Source organism: Nycticebus coucang, chromosome 12 (assembly GCF_027406575.1).
Source record: "Nycticebus coucang isolate mNycCou1 chromosome 12, mNycCou1.pri, whole genome shotgun sequence".
NCBI classification, from domain to species: Eukaryota; Metazoa; Chordata; class Mammalia; order Primates; family Lorisidae; genus Nycticebus; species Nycticebus coucang.
This window is the reverse complement of record NC_069791.1, coordinates 53,857,696-53,873,139: the sequence shown is the minus strand read 5'-3', so window position 1 is coordinate 53,873,139 and position 15,444 is coordinate 53,857,696. Positions and strand designations below refer to the sequence as shown.

The 15,444-nt window shown below is 49.2% G+C and overlaps 1 protein-coding gene across 2 annotated transcripts in view; it reads right to left on the bottom strand.

The window, feature by feature from the left end:
• Window positions 1–15,444, bottom strand: part of VWF (von Willebrand factor) — a 167,687-nt gene that overhangs the window by 126,847 nt on the left and 25,396 nt on the right. For both annotated transcript variants that reach the window (XM_053554967.1, XM_053554968.1), the window contains 2 exons: window positions 2,581–2,797; window positions 1,050–1,172 (listed from right to left, as the gene is read on the bottom strand). In XM_053554967.1, coding sequence (XP_053410942.1) covers window positions 1,050–1,172; window positions 2,581–2,797 — 340 coding nt within the window. The remainder of the gene's footprint in view (window positions 1–1,049; window positions 1,173–2,580; window positions 2,798–15,444) is intronic.

The following is a 15,444-nucleotide window of genomic DNA, read 5'->3' as shown; positions in this document are numbered from 1 at the left end:
ACCTCCCATTTGATCCTGCAATCCCATTACTGGGCATCTACCCAGAGGAAAGAAATCCTTTTATCATAAGGACACTTGTACTAGACTGTTTATTGCAGCTCAATTTACAATCGCCAAAATGTGGAAACAGCCTAAATGCCCACCAACCCAGGAATGGATTAACAAGCTGTGGTATATGTATACCATGGAATACTATTCAGCCGTTAAAAAAAATGGAGACTTTACATCCTTCGTATTAACCTGGATGGAAGTGGAAGACCTTATTCTTAGTAAAGCATCACAAGAATGGAGAAGCATGAATCCTATGTACTCAATTTTGATATGAGGACAATTAATGACAATTAAGGTTATTAGGGGGGGAAAGCAGAAAGAGGGACAGAGGGAAGAGGGTGGGGCCTTGGTGTGTGTCACACTTTATGGGGGCAAGACATGATTGCAAGAGGGACTTTACCTAACAATTGCAATCAGTGTAACCTGGCTTATTGTACCCTCAATGAATCCCCAACAATAAAAAAAAAAAAGAAACAGAATCAAGAGTTTTTGCTCAGGGTCTTCTAGGAGACAAGTTCTGAGTCAAAACATGCAGAATGCACTCTCAATAGTCAAACAGAGTTTTTCATCAAGGCTCACAAAGTCTCTCTTGCACTTTCCAGTGCAAAGCCCTTTTTCAGCTAAGCTCACATGACAAATCCAGGAAACTTTTCAAAAATCTTTCTCCCAGACCGGTTCCCTGACACCTAACTGAGAAAACCAAACTGTAGTTCAGATCAGGCCACAGGCTCCCAAACAAAGTCACTATTGGGGCCCAGACCATCCTCCTGCTTGCCTGGACACAGTGCTTTCATGGATACAGTACAACAGGAAAACATAAATTAAAAATAAAGACCAGCTCAATCCTGATCACACTGTACAAAGACTTTTAAAAACTAAATAAAAAGGCCTCTCATTTCAGCAATGGGGAATAAACACAAGTGGCCTTCATCTCACTTCCCAAAGCCAAGGGCACTGGCAAGGTCTTGGACTTATAAATAAAGTGGGAAGTTTATTACCAGGGCAGCTGCAGCCGTCCACACATTGCTCCTGACACACTTCATTGATGTGCAGACTCTGGCAGGTCCTGGTGCAGGGGGACATACACTCCTTGTATTCCATGCCAGGAGGACATGCTGGGCCTGAAAGGGAAAACCAAAGCGTCTCCCAAGAGCAGGTCCCCACCAATGTGACATCTGATAAGCCACGCCATGCTCAGAGCCTCTTTTGCCCCCTATCTTCAGGGTTCCGGTGGCCATCTCAGCCCCAGCGTCCCACATACTTCTCCTCGACAAACCCCCTCCCAAGAACTTCCTCTGCCTTATAAGTCCCTGGCTAAGACCTATCAGGGCATCTAGGACTACACCTCCTCCCTTCCATCACATCTTCTGGTTCTTTTGCACCATTTCAGGGTGACACCAAACTTTAGGCTGCAAAGGGGTGTCCTCCTAACACCAAGCAAGGAGGCACAAGTGTCCTCCCTCACATCCCTCCTCAGAAGGTTCCTCTTGCCTATGAAATTGACTCCAACCAAATGCCCCACCCAGCACAGCGCACTCTCAGTTCATGCACACTTTGCCCGCATGCTGACTCTGTATTGTTCCCACTTTGCTGCAGGGCTGTCTTCACAGCCTTACCACCTGGGATTTCTCTGTGCTCCCCACTGGACCCAGCTCCTCCCAGGCAAGGACTGGCTGTCTTCCTCTCTGTCTCTCTACTCTGTGGCTGACTGACACCCACAGACTGAAGGACCAGGAGACACAGTGCACTTTTCTGGGTTCCTGATGCCAAACAATTGCTCCAAACCCCTTCTCCCAGGTCTGCAGTCTACCACACACTGAAACACATGTGTGCAGGACAAAGAGGTGGGTGCCTCCTCTTTCTCTACAGTCTGTATGATCTGTGTAATTATCACAGAGCATCTACATGGCTTTGCATCACTGGGAGTTCTGAGGAAAGAGGAGGCTCCTCATGAGGTAACTGGAGAAGCCCCCCCACTTAATTATAATAATCTGGGAACAGTGGCAATGACTAGGGACCCAATGAGATTAGAAGAAAAATGTGGCCCCATGAGGCGAATTAGAAAGAACAGTGAGTATTGAGACTGGGGGTGAGGACGCTGATTCAATAAAAGGGAGGAACTTAATAAAAGCCTTTCGGTCCCTCAAAGATCATGGCACCCATAGTCAGGGAAGCTCCCTGCTCTTCGTCAATTCAGACAGGCAGACCATGAAGATATAAACCGAAATCGCCACTGCCAGGATTTCAGTTGGCAGCAGAGAACATTCTGTGAGTCCCTGAGATGAGGGATGGGTTTCCTGAGGGGAGCCAGGTGTGTCAGGGGACGCATGGCACAAGAACAGAGGCAGGGGCAGGACTTGGAGCCTTCAGAAGGTCTGCTCAGGAAAGGGACTCCTAGACCAGGTGGCGAGGTCAGAAGTCATTTAGGAAGTGGGTCTAGGGATATGCATACTCATGACACAGCCCCAAAGCACCCTGAGTGACACCAGCCAGGACAGACTCCCCCCGCCCAACATGGAGGGAACTTACGGCACATGCTGTGGTCAGTCCAGCTATACAACACCATCCCCTCCTGGGCACAGTTCCGGGCATACTCCAGGAAGGTGGGGCACAGGCACTGTGGCCCCTGAGAACAGGTGCACACAGTCTTGTCACACGAGGCCAGGAAGGGCTCAGGGTCCACCAGAGGGTGGCAGCGGGTGAATGCCGAGGTGGTCTTCAGCAGCTGGCACTGCTCCCACAGGCCCTGAGGGAAGAGGCACCCTCAGCCAGGGCCACACAAGGTGGCGTGGCCACCGTAGAGCGACTGTGCAGTGTCTCCCTGAGAGAGTGCTGAGGAGGCTCAGCCCAGCCGGGAAATAAGGAGGCTTCCTCAGGACCTGGGACCATGCCCCACACCCAGTAGGTGCTTATCAGTATGTGTTAAATTTATCAGGGAAGAGCCGAACTCACACCGGGGGGAAAGGGCCAAGACTAAGGTTACACCCTGGATTGAGCCCTGGAGACACAGTCTCAGGCCGCTGAGCAAAGAGGAGAGAGAAGGGAGGAGCACTGACCCTGGAGCTGGGCCGGGGCTCCTGAGTCTAGTAATGCTGCTCAGCATCGGGTTTGCATTGGCCTGGTCACCTCCCCTCCCTGACCTAGACTTCCTCACTAGAACTGAGGCAGAGGGCACGGGCTTTTATAAAGTAGAAATTTCTGAGCCTGACCCCCAGAGATTTGAATGCAGTAGGTCGGAGATGGGGTGTGGTAATGTATTTTTTTCAAACAGTCCCCACGTCCCAGGATTGCTGGGACCAGATGGGACTAGTTCTCATCAGTGACAACATGCTGGGATTATACGAAATGTCCCAGGCATACTGTGTCAGGCAAGGGTTTTCTTGGGTTTTGCCACTTTGTTGATTCCCTCACCCAAACAGCACGAGGCAGGTTTGGAACTGTTGTCACTCACCACTCCGGCTGCCTCCTTAGGATAAACACTCTTACATGTTTTACTTATAAACATGTCTACATTCTGTGTTTTAATGATTCTAAATGTGCATCATTTTCACAGTTTAATATCCCTAAAGTTGGGGGCCACTTTTTCTTTATGAACAATACAAGGAACGTGGATGTATCTTAGAATCAATGATGTCTTAGACTTAACACAACATGGTATTATTGATATAAATGATCCCCATAATTTCATTCATGTATAACTTCTTTTACACTTGTGCATGTACCCAAATGGAAACAGGTGTTTACAGGGACAGGACTTACAATCTTCAGCTAAAGAGAAAAAAGTACAAGCATATCTAAAAGGAAGGGCTGAATCCTAAAGGATGAGCTGGAGCCAGTGTTTGGAAAGGGACAGTAAAAAAAAGGAAAGAAATTACCGATTTTGAGGAGAGGGAAATTGAATCTGCTCAAATTATATAAAAGATCACCAGAGCCAGCTAGTGTAAGTCAGCAGCCGGGAGCCAGGAGCCAACCCATGGGCCTCCTCTTTTGCGGCGCCACAGAAAGCCCAGAGGAATAGAAATATGACCCATCTGTTCACTGTCTTCAGACCCATTCTGGCAGCACCAGGGACATTCTGCGGTCTTAGGGAAATCAGCTTCCTGCCTCCAGAGTCCTGCACAAAGTCCACCGTCAGAGCCAGGCAAGCAGAGCAGTGTCCCACTGCAGCCTGGTCATGGAGCCCCTGGGTTGCTCAGTTGGGAGGTCCAGGGCCCAGCTGGCCCAAACAGAGCTGGGAGTGACTGGTTCTCTTTGCACCTTAGAAAAGCAGCTGCCCACAGGGGCTGCTAAACTTCAGAAGCCGGCAGGCAGCCACCGGCAGCAGCCCTTGCATGATCTCATTTTGCTGAATTCCCTCCCCTCAGGCCAGCACTCACAGTGTGGCTGTGAAAAGCTGAGGCCTAAAGACCAGCACTTCCACTTACTGGCACTGAGGACTTAGGCAAATCCTCACCTGGTCAGAGAAGGGTGTCCTCGAGTAAAATGGGAATGACAATAATCTTGCACTACCTCTTGGGGCTGCCAGTGAATGAAGACCACGGCCGTGGGTCCTGGGCCCACTTAGGTCTCAAGTGGTTATGTATGGGCTTTCATTAGCTACCCTGAGCCTTTAACATGAGGGGAAACTGAGGTTTCTAAAGACCAGGAAGAGTGGGAGGGGTGGGCAGACCTGCCTTGGCCTCACTGGGACCTCACCAGCCCCAGTCAGTTCAGCCTCTTCACACACCAGCTGAACTGATCTTCCTCCTCTGTTAAACAGTGGGAATAATAACAGCTCCTACCTGTAGGACCATAGTGAAGACTGAATGGAATAATACATATAAAAGGCTAATTACCTAAATGGGTGATTGGTGAGTCCCAGATCACCATTGCCATCATCATCTCCCGTCTCCTGGCTACCAGAGATATCTGTTTCCCTGGCCTTCCTTTCACTAGGCTTACCCACTAAAATAGAAAGCAGGTCCCCACAGAATGGAAGCACCGCTTTGTCCCTTTCCCCTGGTCTCCATCTCCTGGGGCTGTGCCAGGGAATGGTTGCTGGGGCAACATCTTCACCCACCCTGGTATCGTCAGGTGCTCTTTGGCGAACACTGTGGCTGCTTTTGTGAATCTTCTATTTGGGAGTTTCACGATCCCCAGGAGTGGAGTGGGTTTCTTTCTAGCGGGAAGAAAAGAAACTCTCTTCTTTCCAATAGGTGGGTCTAAGAACCTCCAACCTCACCGGCAGGGTGGGGCTCAGAGAAGGAGCTAAGCCTGTGTCTATTTCTTCCATTTTGCTATGCCACTTACCCCCTCAAAAATGCCATTCAGGAAGGGGAGTCGCTGAGCTCTCAGAGAGCAGCTAAGGTGTCCCAGAGAGGGCCAGAGGCCCAGGCTCCTGCCTACTTCTTTCCCTACCCAAAATTTGAAAATAAAGAAAAATTCAAAAGGGGGGCGGGGGTTCTGGCGATTGCTAGCATCACCTGAGCTATAGGGCAGTGGCTCCGAGCAGTTCTTGGACCCCATCACCAGCTCCCACAAGCACAGAGCCCAAGAAGTAGGGATTCTCACCGGCAGGACACAGCACCCAGGAGGAGAAAGGAGAAGCCCAGGAGTCCAGGCACCTTCCCTCTCTGAGCCACAGTGAGAGTCCAGCAGGGCCTGTCTCCCCTGGGCCATGTCAGAGTTTTCCCTGCCCAAAGGAAAAATAAGAAAAGTACTCCAGCACATTTCCTGGGAGCTCCCTTGAGGTATTAAATGGCTTATAGGAAGGCTTAGCAAGCATGTTTTCTGATATTTGCCTGCAGGCTGGGAGTGAATTTCTGCAGAAACAGCCGCCTCTGCTCTTAGAATAATTGCTTTGGCCTCCACCACACATACCTGAAATCTGGCTCCTTTCTTCCTGAAAAGAAACAAACGGAAATCTCTCTTCCCACCTTGTTCACCAGTTTTCCTCTGGTCAGCCTTGACCTGCAGTTGGTCTGTTAGAGTTGGGCAGGACTTCTGCATGGCCACCCGGCGCCCATAGCTGGACTCCCCTCACCTGCAGCTATACCACAGTGGCATATTTAACTGTCTCTGCCGCTCCCAACTTCCCTGCCCCTGCCCCTGCCATGCCAGGACAGGTCCTGAGACAGGACACAGAAATAAGTCCAAGATGGAGTTGATGTTTTGTGCACTCAGACTCATGACAGAGATTGGCAGGCAGGTGGTGACCAAAATTGTCACTCAACAAGGCATCAGCCTCTCAGTCTCCAGCAGGGAGTCCCAGTCTATATAAAATGCAAATCTGACTATGCATGTCCCACCCCTGCTTACAGGGCAATGTCCTAGCTTAGAAGGAAGGCAGCAAGGCCGGGCCCTCCACGATCTGACCCCAGCCTATATCATGAGTCTCATCCCTGCCTGCTCCCCGTCTCACACGCTGAACGTGGCTTGTGTGTTGTTTGTTGATGTTCGATTCCATTTGTCTCACATCTACTATTTCTAGGCACTACACCAGGCACAAGGAATATCATAAAAAGCAAACAGACCAGGTCCCAGCCCTCACAACCTAAGAGGGGAGCCTGCCCCTCTTCCCATCCCCTCTTCTGGCCCTGCTAACTCCCCACCTCAGTCCAGGAGCCATTTCCCAGGAAGGCTTCTCTGAGCTGCTCCCGTTCTCCCCACCCTGCAGGGTTAGGAGCTCCCACAGCCTTCTGGGAGCCTCTACTCTTGTACTAAATGATCCATTTCTGAGGCCACCTCCTCCATCTCCCTGTAAGCTTTTCAATGACAGGAGCTATATTCCCAAGGTGCACAGCAGGAATGAGTGCCCGCTCAAAGCCGATAGTAATGAGCACAGCCGTGAGTAACTCCCTCTCTCCAGTTCTTAAGTGGCATCCAATCCACCTGAACCAGGTGTTTCCATGGGAATGTCTACATAACAGCCTGAAGACTTGGTCCCATTTGATGTCTTCCCAATGGAGCAGCCAATGGCAGTGGGAAGAGACCTGCAGCTGTGATGCCAGGGGACACTTCCTGAAAGGAGGCCACCTGAACTGGGCCTGGATGTGGAACTTAGGTCCCAGGACAGGAGGGAGACCACAGCCAAGCAGGAGGACAAAGGGAATTGTTATGGCTCTCAGGAGCCAGATCCTGAGACTTCAGCTCAGTGTCACCAACTGACGGCCAGGAAAGGTACAGCTGCCCTCTGGGACATTGTTTTAGTAGGTTAGTAGTCTCAGCTTCTCTTAGCAGGTAGTTATGGCCTCTGCCATGTTCCAAGCCTAACCAAGCTCTCTTTGGATAAATTCTAATTTTCTGCCTGTGCCCTCGGGCCCTGCATGTGTTACACCCTGAGGCACCTTTCTCCCATTTCCCCAGGTTACTCTACCCACTATAGGGTGTGGTGAATGGGCTTCGCTCACTTACTCAGGCTGTCCAGAACTGTCTCCAGGGGCCCTCTTTCCTGTATAACTGGGCACAGCCACCCACATCAGTGGTGGGTGAGTGGGGCACAGCAGCAGGAGACGGTCCGGGTGCCCAGGCTAGGCATGTCTGGCTCTCACTGCCCACCAGGCCCAGAGGTTGCTGACGTGCATAGAATTCCAGAAGGCCCTGTACAGATTCTCTGCCCATCTCCCTGCTTTAAGGAAAGGTTGACACAAACCCTACCTCCTCGGCCACAGTTGACTTCTTTCCCAGCCCCGCTAAATAAAGTTGTCCCAGAGACCACCTGAGACACAGTACCACAGATGGGCCCTTCTGAGGCCTAAAGATATCTTCAAAGAACACAAATCTCAGAGAAAGTTAGATAAATTCAGCCTTTCAGATTTGCAAACTGAGGCACAAGAAAGAATTTACCAGGTCAGTGGTTCTCAAAGCATGGTCTAGGGATCCCCCTAGGATTCTGGAGACCCTTTCAGGGTCCACTATGCCCAGACTGTTTCCATAACAACGCTGACATGTTATCTACACTTCTTCCTCTCGTCCTTCCATGAGTACACAGTGGGGTTTTCCAGAAGCTATATGACATGTGATATCGCAACACATTGAATGCAGAAGCGGATCAGGAGATCCAGATGATTTCTCTTAAACCAGATGTCAAAAGGATTTGCAAAACTGTAAAACAATGTCATTCTTCCCTCTAAATTCTATATGTCTGAAATTCATAGCTATTTTTATTTTAAAAATATGTTATTTGAATTAAACAAATATAATGGGTTTATTATTTTAAATGAATTCATAGAGATGCTTTAGGTCTCCTAGTTTAAATATCTAATACAGTAACTGAGGCAAGAGGATCGCTTAAGCCCCAGGAGTTGGAGGTTGCTGTGAGCTGTGTGAGGCCACGGCACTCTACCGAGGGCCATAAAGTGAGACTCTGTCTCTACAAAAAACAAACAAACAAACAAAATATCTAATACAGTAAGTATCAAAAGATACAACCCATATCAACATGACCTCTTTAAAGTCTTTTGTAATTTTTAAGAGTGCAAAGGGGTCCTGAGACTAAACAGTTTGAGAACCAGTTGTCCTAGTGATGGAGTGACCAAGTGGTTCCTGCCCCATCCTTCCCCCACCCTGTTCCCTAACAGTGGGATTAGAAGGCTGCATAGTACATGTTAGGTTGGCCAAACTACCCCATCTTCTTTTTTTTTTTTTGAGACAGAGTATCACTTTGTCGCCCGCAGTAGAGTACCATGGCATTACAGCTCACAGCAACCCCCAGCTGTTGGGCTTAGGCGATTCTCTTGCCTGAGCCTCCTGAGTAGCTGGGACTACAAGCACCTGCCACAACACCTGGCTATTTTTTTGTTGCAATTTGGCTGGGACGGGGTTTGAAGCCGCCACCTTCGTTATATGGGACCAGCGCCCTACTCACTGAGCCACAGGCGCCACCCAAGCTACCCCATCTTGAACCAAAAAGCCATTCTGTGAGACTCTGTTATAGGTGGTCATTACTCAGATAAGAGAGACTAAAAATTGAGGAAATTAACCAGGTGTTGTGGCCAGCAGCCTGTAGTCCCAACTACTCAGAAGGCTGAGACAAGAGGATTGCTTGAGCCCAAGAGTTTGGGTTGCTGTGAGCTATGACACCATAGCACTCTACCCAGGGTGAAAGAGTGGGACTGTGTCTCAAAAAAAAAGAAAGAAAGAAAGAAAAGAAAAAGAGAGACACACTGCAGGCCATCACGTCCCTGCAATGGACTGGCCCAATTATAGACCAGTGAGAAATCCTTCAGCCTGCCATAAAAAGAACTGACTCCCTTCCTAATGCTGCTGACATCTCTTTAGATTTCAGCCTACTCATATCCCAAGTGTAAATAAACTTCCCTGCATGCTTGTTACATGTGGTCTCATGTGTTTTGATCCAGACCTTGTTTTACTTATAAATACAGTGGATATAGCGCAAGTTTTAGAGTGTGGTTGGGGCTCAGTGCCTTTAGCACAGTGATTACGGTGCCAGCCACATACACGGAGGCTGATGGGTTTGAACCTGGCCTGGGCCTGCTAAACAACAATGACAACTGCAACAACAAAAAAAAAAATAGCCAGGGCAGCGCCTGTGGCTCAGTGGGTAAGGCGCCGGCCCCATATACCAAGGGTGGCGGGTTCAAACCCGGCCCCGGCCAAACTGCAACCAAAAAATAGCCGGGCGTTGTAGCGGGCGCCTGTAGTCCCAGCTACTCGGGAGGCTGAGGCAAGAGAATCGCTTACGCCCAGGAGTTGGAGGTTGCTGTGAGCTGTGTGAGGCCACGGCACTCTACCGAGGGCCATAAAGTAGGACTCTGTCTCTACAAAAAAAAAAAAATAGCCAGGCATTGTGGTGGGCGCCTGTAGTCCCAGCTACTTGGGAGGCTGAGGCAAGAGAATCTCTTGAGCCCAAGAGTTGGAGGTTGCTGTGAGCTGTGACACCATCGCCCTCTACCAAGGGTGACATAGTGAGACTGTCTCAGAGAAAAAGAAAAAAAGAAGTGTGATTGGGCTAGAATCCCAACCCCATCATTCCCAAAGTATGTGACTTTAAGAAAATTATCTTGCCTCTTTGCACACGTGCTTCTTCGCCTTTTAAAGAGTGGTAGGGTGGAAGAAACTGGAAGTTGTTCAGTGTCTACTGTTCCCTTCCTCTTAGTCATGGAACTCTCAGTTTGCAACTTTCACTTGGTCACACAGCCATTGGGAATGAGATTCCCCTTCCCAGCCTCCCTTGCAGCAGGGAGCAGCCCTTTGACTCAGCCATTGCCCAATAGGCTCTGAACAGAAGGACTTTGCGCAACTTTCAGGAGGTGTCCTCAGAAGGAGGGGCTGCTTCTTTCTTCGTCCCTTGCCTTTCTACTGCAGGGACACAATTGTGCTGCCTGAAGCTTGAGCTGGCATCTTGGAGCATGTGTGGAGAAATGACATGGAGGAACCCCGATCCCAATATCATAAGATCCTGTACAGACCCAGACGTTCTACTCAGAGCTGCTTTACATGACAGGGAGAGATAAGCTTCTATATTACGTCAGCTGTTGTTACTTCAGGTGTCCATCACTCACAGCTGCATCTACTTCTATCTAACACAGACAGCCTGTACCTGGGCCTCCGTTAGACTGAGGCTGCACAGTAAAACTCAACACGATGACACCGCGAAGACAATCGAGGACTCACAATTGTCATCATTTGCCTGCTGTCCATACTGCCTCCTCCTCGGCTCTCTGCTGAACCATTCTGGCAGGGACACAGAATGAAGGCCAACTAATTTGCACACTTCCAGCATCTCCTTGGCTCCAGTGCCCGGCATCAACTATTATACTACTGTTTTCTTTCAACTCCTGTCGGCTGCCAGAAGCTGGCGAGAGAGCAGCAGCCCAGCCCCAGCTATCCATGACCTCACCGTGCCTGGGTGGCTGTGCAGACCCAATGGCAGCCCATCTTAATCACATTTTCAGTTCATTAAAGAGGACCAGGCCTCATCCCTGGAGACATGAGGCTGGTGCAAGGAGGGGGAGAGAAAACGAGTACATCTCCCCAGTGGCAGCAAGGGGAAGAGAGAAAGCAGGAGCCAGAGAGAGATCTGAGCTCAGCCATTGTGTTCCTTCCCCCGAAGCTGACAAAAGAGAGAGGCAGGGGCCTTCCTAGGACCGAAGTGAACAAAGAGAAGAGTCCGATATGTGAAATGCAAGATTGTTCAGCAGGCCCTGATCTTTCCAGCTCTGGGGTGGGTGCCCTGCGGCAGCCCCTGGAGGAGGTGGGAGGCGCCTGGAGCCTGAACTGTTCCAAAGCAGTGGGTTCAAGCATTCACCCCTGTGTCAGGGAAGGGTTTCTCATTGGTCAGCCTGCAAGGGCAGATGGTGGAGAGAGTTGCTGCTTCTATTTATAACTTCTGGCTGGCCCCAAATTCCCACCCACATTCCAAGGTTCTGACTCACAAAGACCCTGAGACACTGGCTGACACTGTCACCAGATGGATGGTGTTTGAGGAGTTGGACAGTCCTCTCTCTGAGATAGTTGGGGTACAGCACTCACGAGAGGCACCGTAACTAGATCTGTCATCACGGAGTTGGCCATGGAGCTCCCCAAAAGACTCTCCTCACCCTCTGCCCCAGGCTCCTGGGGGCATCTGCACAGGCTCTGCTTGTTGAAAGGGGAAGGACCAGAGACCATTCCCTGGCTCTGGGCATGAAAAACAGCCCAGTCTGAAGCCCTCCACCCACTTTGTTCCCAGTTAGGAAAGACAATCAACCCTGAGGAGGGCTGAGTCCCCTAAGCTGCCTATCACTTACCATTGATGTGGTGATTTGTCACTTACTGACCCAAGACAGATCCATGCTGTTCTCTCTCATGGTTTAATTTCCCTTATGAAATGACGGATACCATCAGAATCTTGTCCTGGTCCTCACCAGGGGGAAGGAAAGGGGAAAGAAAGCCACCTAAGAAATATTTTGTTGGGGATTTTGAGCTTGCTATGCTAGGGAGGCATTTGAACTGGCAGCTTGGGTACTAAGGCCTTAGCCCTCCTCAAAGGTTTGTTGAATAGGGCGGCGCCTGTGGCTCAAGGAGTAGGGCGCCAGTCTCATATGCCAGAGGTGGCAGGTTCAAACCCATCCCTGGCCAAAAAAAAGAAAAAAAAAAAAAAGGTTTGTCGAATAAGTAACATAAAAGGCCAAATTCTGTTTAACTCAATGGCAGCCTTTAAAACTCCATGGCAGCTGCCGATCTCTGCCAGTAGGCTAGACCCCCCAAAGGAGCAATGGCCAAGGTCATTGCTGTTCCCCAGCTATGCAGCTCCCTGCTCCTGTGGCTGCCTTGCTTTCAAGTGAGCAAATTTGCTGTAAAGGAAAAGGGCACAGATCCATCTGGGTGTTTAGGGCAGCTCTGTCTACCTCATGGAGAGGACACTTGGATGCAAAGCAGGAAAGTAACTTATACAAGACAGAGTCCAACCAGGAACTTGCCCTGCCTTCCTGGACCTTGGTAAAGCATGTGCAGTAGTTCCTCCTTCCTCACCCAGCCAGTGACTCAAGAAGGAGACTTGAGAGAGCATTCTCATTCTGGGAAAGGGAAAAAGCTATCTGTGTACTTGTGTTCAAACCCCAGCTCCGAGCTAAATATAACCGGGTCATGGCAAGTGGACACTCTGTCAAACCAGGTCACCATGCTGTCATCAACAGTTAATTCCTCTGGGATCCTACATTGTCAGAATCTTTCCTTGAGATTCACTGACCTTTCCAGGGCCAGACTCTCCCCCTACAATTGGTCTCTATGAATCACAACTATCCTACCAAACAAATAAGTATAACAAAATTCTTCCCAATCTCCAAGAAAACTCTATTCGAGGCCAAATCTGCTATTTCAGCAAATGGAAGAGGCAGAAAGAAGAAGCACGGGTATTGGGAGTGGGTCTGGAGGCCCCCAGCTTTGCCAGTGCACGCAGCACCTGAGCCAAGTCCTCTGGGCTGAAATTCCTCCCACCCCGTGCTGTGAACCCCCTTACAACACAATCATGAGCAGAAACCAGAAAGGGCTGGTACATCCTTTGCAGATAAAAGGCTTGGGCAATATTTAATGAGAACATGAAGAGTGAATTGCTTTTTTTCCAACAGCATGGGTGTTTTACAGGCCTCTCTGGGCTATTGAAGAGATAGGTTATGATTATTTAAAGTCAGTATGACTGTTTGAAAATGTTAGCTCAAGCAAGACAGGTAGTTTCCTGGGAGGAAAAAGAATTATAGGTGAGCAGTGTGCTATGTCAGAGGAGGTAGGGAGAGTTCTGCAAGATAAGTGAGGAGGTGAGAAAATGTGAAGACAAAAGAAAATAAAGATTGTGTTCACCCAATTCAGAGACCTCTAGAAAACAGGAGATCTGGGGCTGTGTGGTGACCAATGGCAGTACAATTAGATGTGAGCTCCTGAGTCAGACCTGGAAAACTCAGACAGAAAGGTCGTTGTTTCTCCTGTATTCAGGAATACAAAGGGACAGGGCTTTATCTTCAAATAGGCAAAAAATGAAAGGAGGAATTTACCAGGGAGCCAAAGAGGGCAGCCCAAGCAAGGCTGAGCTCTTCAAGGTGGCTGGAAAGACCCCAGCAAGGGTGTCACCAAGACTTAATGCTTAAAGTCCAGGTCAGCATAACCTGTCTATCTGGGCATTGTGTACGGAAAGAATTCATGCAGTGGGTCGGGGGTGGAACTAGACATCTTCTAGAGTCTCATCCAGCTCTGAGCTTTTATGAGCTTAAGATGCCTAACATTCAGGAAAAGAAATGTCTTCTGCTCCAGACACTTGTCTGAGACGGATGCTGCTGGTGGATGATTTACTACTGGGGTACTCAGTTTTATCAGTAAAGGAGTCACCTTGAGGATTAAATGTGGGGATGCATACACAGAGAACTCTTGGAGCCAGAAGCAAGAAAGTGTGCTCACATCCTCATGGCAGCAGTAAAAGCAGGAGATGGTCCTCTCACTCTGGGGGAGGGGGTGCTGAGGACAGTGATGACAGTGACAGAAGGAGACAGTCCAAAGCCATTGCATGTCATGCTTCAGGCCACACAGTGCACAGTAACAACACACCTGGTGACTACCGTTCACAGGGTAGACAACATATATATGTATGTATATACATTACATGTACAACTATGTTTATCCCAGTAGGTGGTGGTGAAGTGCCTTGAGGAAGGGGTACTTTTTTTTAATTAGCTAGGTAGCTTGGTCTGAACTACCTGCAGCCCAAGTCCAGCCTCCTGCAGCCCTGGGCCTCATGTCGCAGACAGGACTGCAGGACAAAGCCAAGATCCCTTCACAAAGGTTCAGCCTTTGCTGACATTCCCCAGACTGAACAGATTATTTTTTTAAGTGACCTAAGGATCTTTCTTTCTAAACTTATTTTGTATATGGGGCTCCAGACCCCACCAGTCCCTCAATTTGAAAAGTTGAAAAAATTGTAAATTTGCATGCAATCCAATAAGCCATTGTCTGTCCCAGTAGAGAGAGGCATTAGGTTTTGTTGGCATAATAAGGAAACATTTATCCCCTAGGTATAAATAATAAGTAATATGACCCAGTTCTCAAAATGAGCTGACTCCTTGCTGCGCCCTTGGAAAGACAGAAAGTGCCAAAGACATGGGGAAATAGAATCTGGCTGGTATCAAGGAAAACTCTGAGGTCAATGTGATCTCCCCCACAGAACACTCTGCCACTGCAAATGTGCCCTTGGACCACAATAACCGATGCCCCATTCATCAAACCTGACTTCTGAACCCAGGGGCCCAATGGGACTACACAGACTGAACAATTCAAAGGACCACATTAATCACCTCAGGGAGATGAGTCTTGGTGCTTCCCAGCCAATGAGGGCGCCCCGGCATGGGCAAGCACAATCTGATTGGCTGAGAACTAAGCTGGCCTCTCTTCTCAGGTAAACAATCTGAAACCAGGAGTTCTGAGCTTGAAGGAGCTTGTGCCTCTGGAGGTGTGGCAGGCTTGAGGCTTCTGCCCAATACTGACAACCTGGTGCTCTATTTCTTAAGCTACTCCCAGGACACTGGTTAGTAAGGATTTTAATGCACCCAGGAGACAGTGAGTGGCAAGAGTACAGCTGCAGCCTCAAAAAGGTACCCCAGGAGAAGCAAACAAGACATCTCTTGGATTCCCTCCCCGCCTCCCGGCCCCCTTCCTCCCCTTTGTCTCCAGGAACAAAGCACCAGTCTCCCTCCTCACCCAACCTCAGTATCAAGTTCTCCACTTAAGAATCGTTATCTTCACCTCCCCCTTGGTGTGGATAAATGAGATCGTTCCTTTGTACTCTGACGGTGGGGAGAATATTTGTGAAGCATTTGCTCTGTGGTGGGCTGTGTTTCCAAAATAAAATAAGCTATCAAAGATGTGATTCGGTATTAGAGGTACATTCCCGGCCACCCCCACCTCACCAACTGAGGACCCCACCCCCTT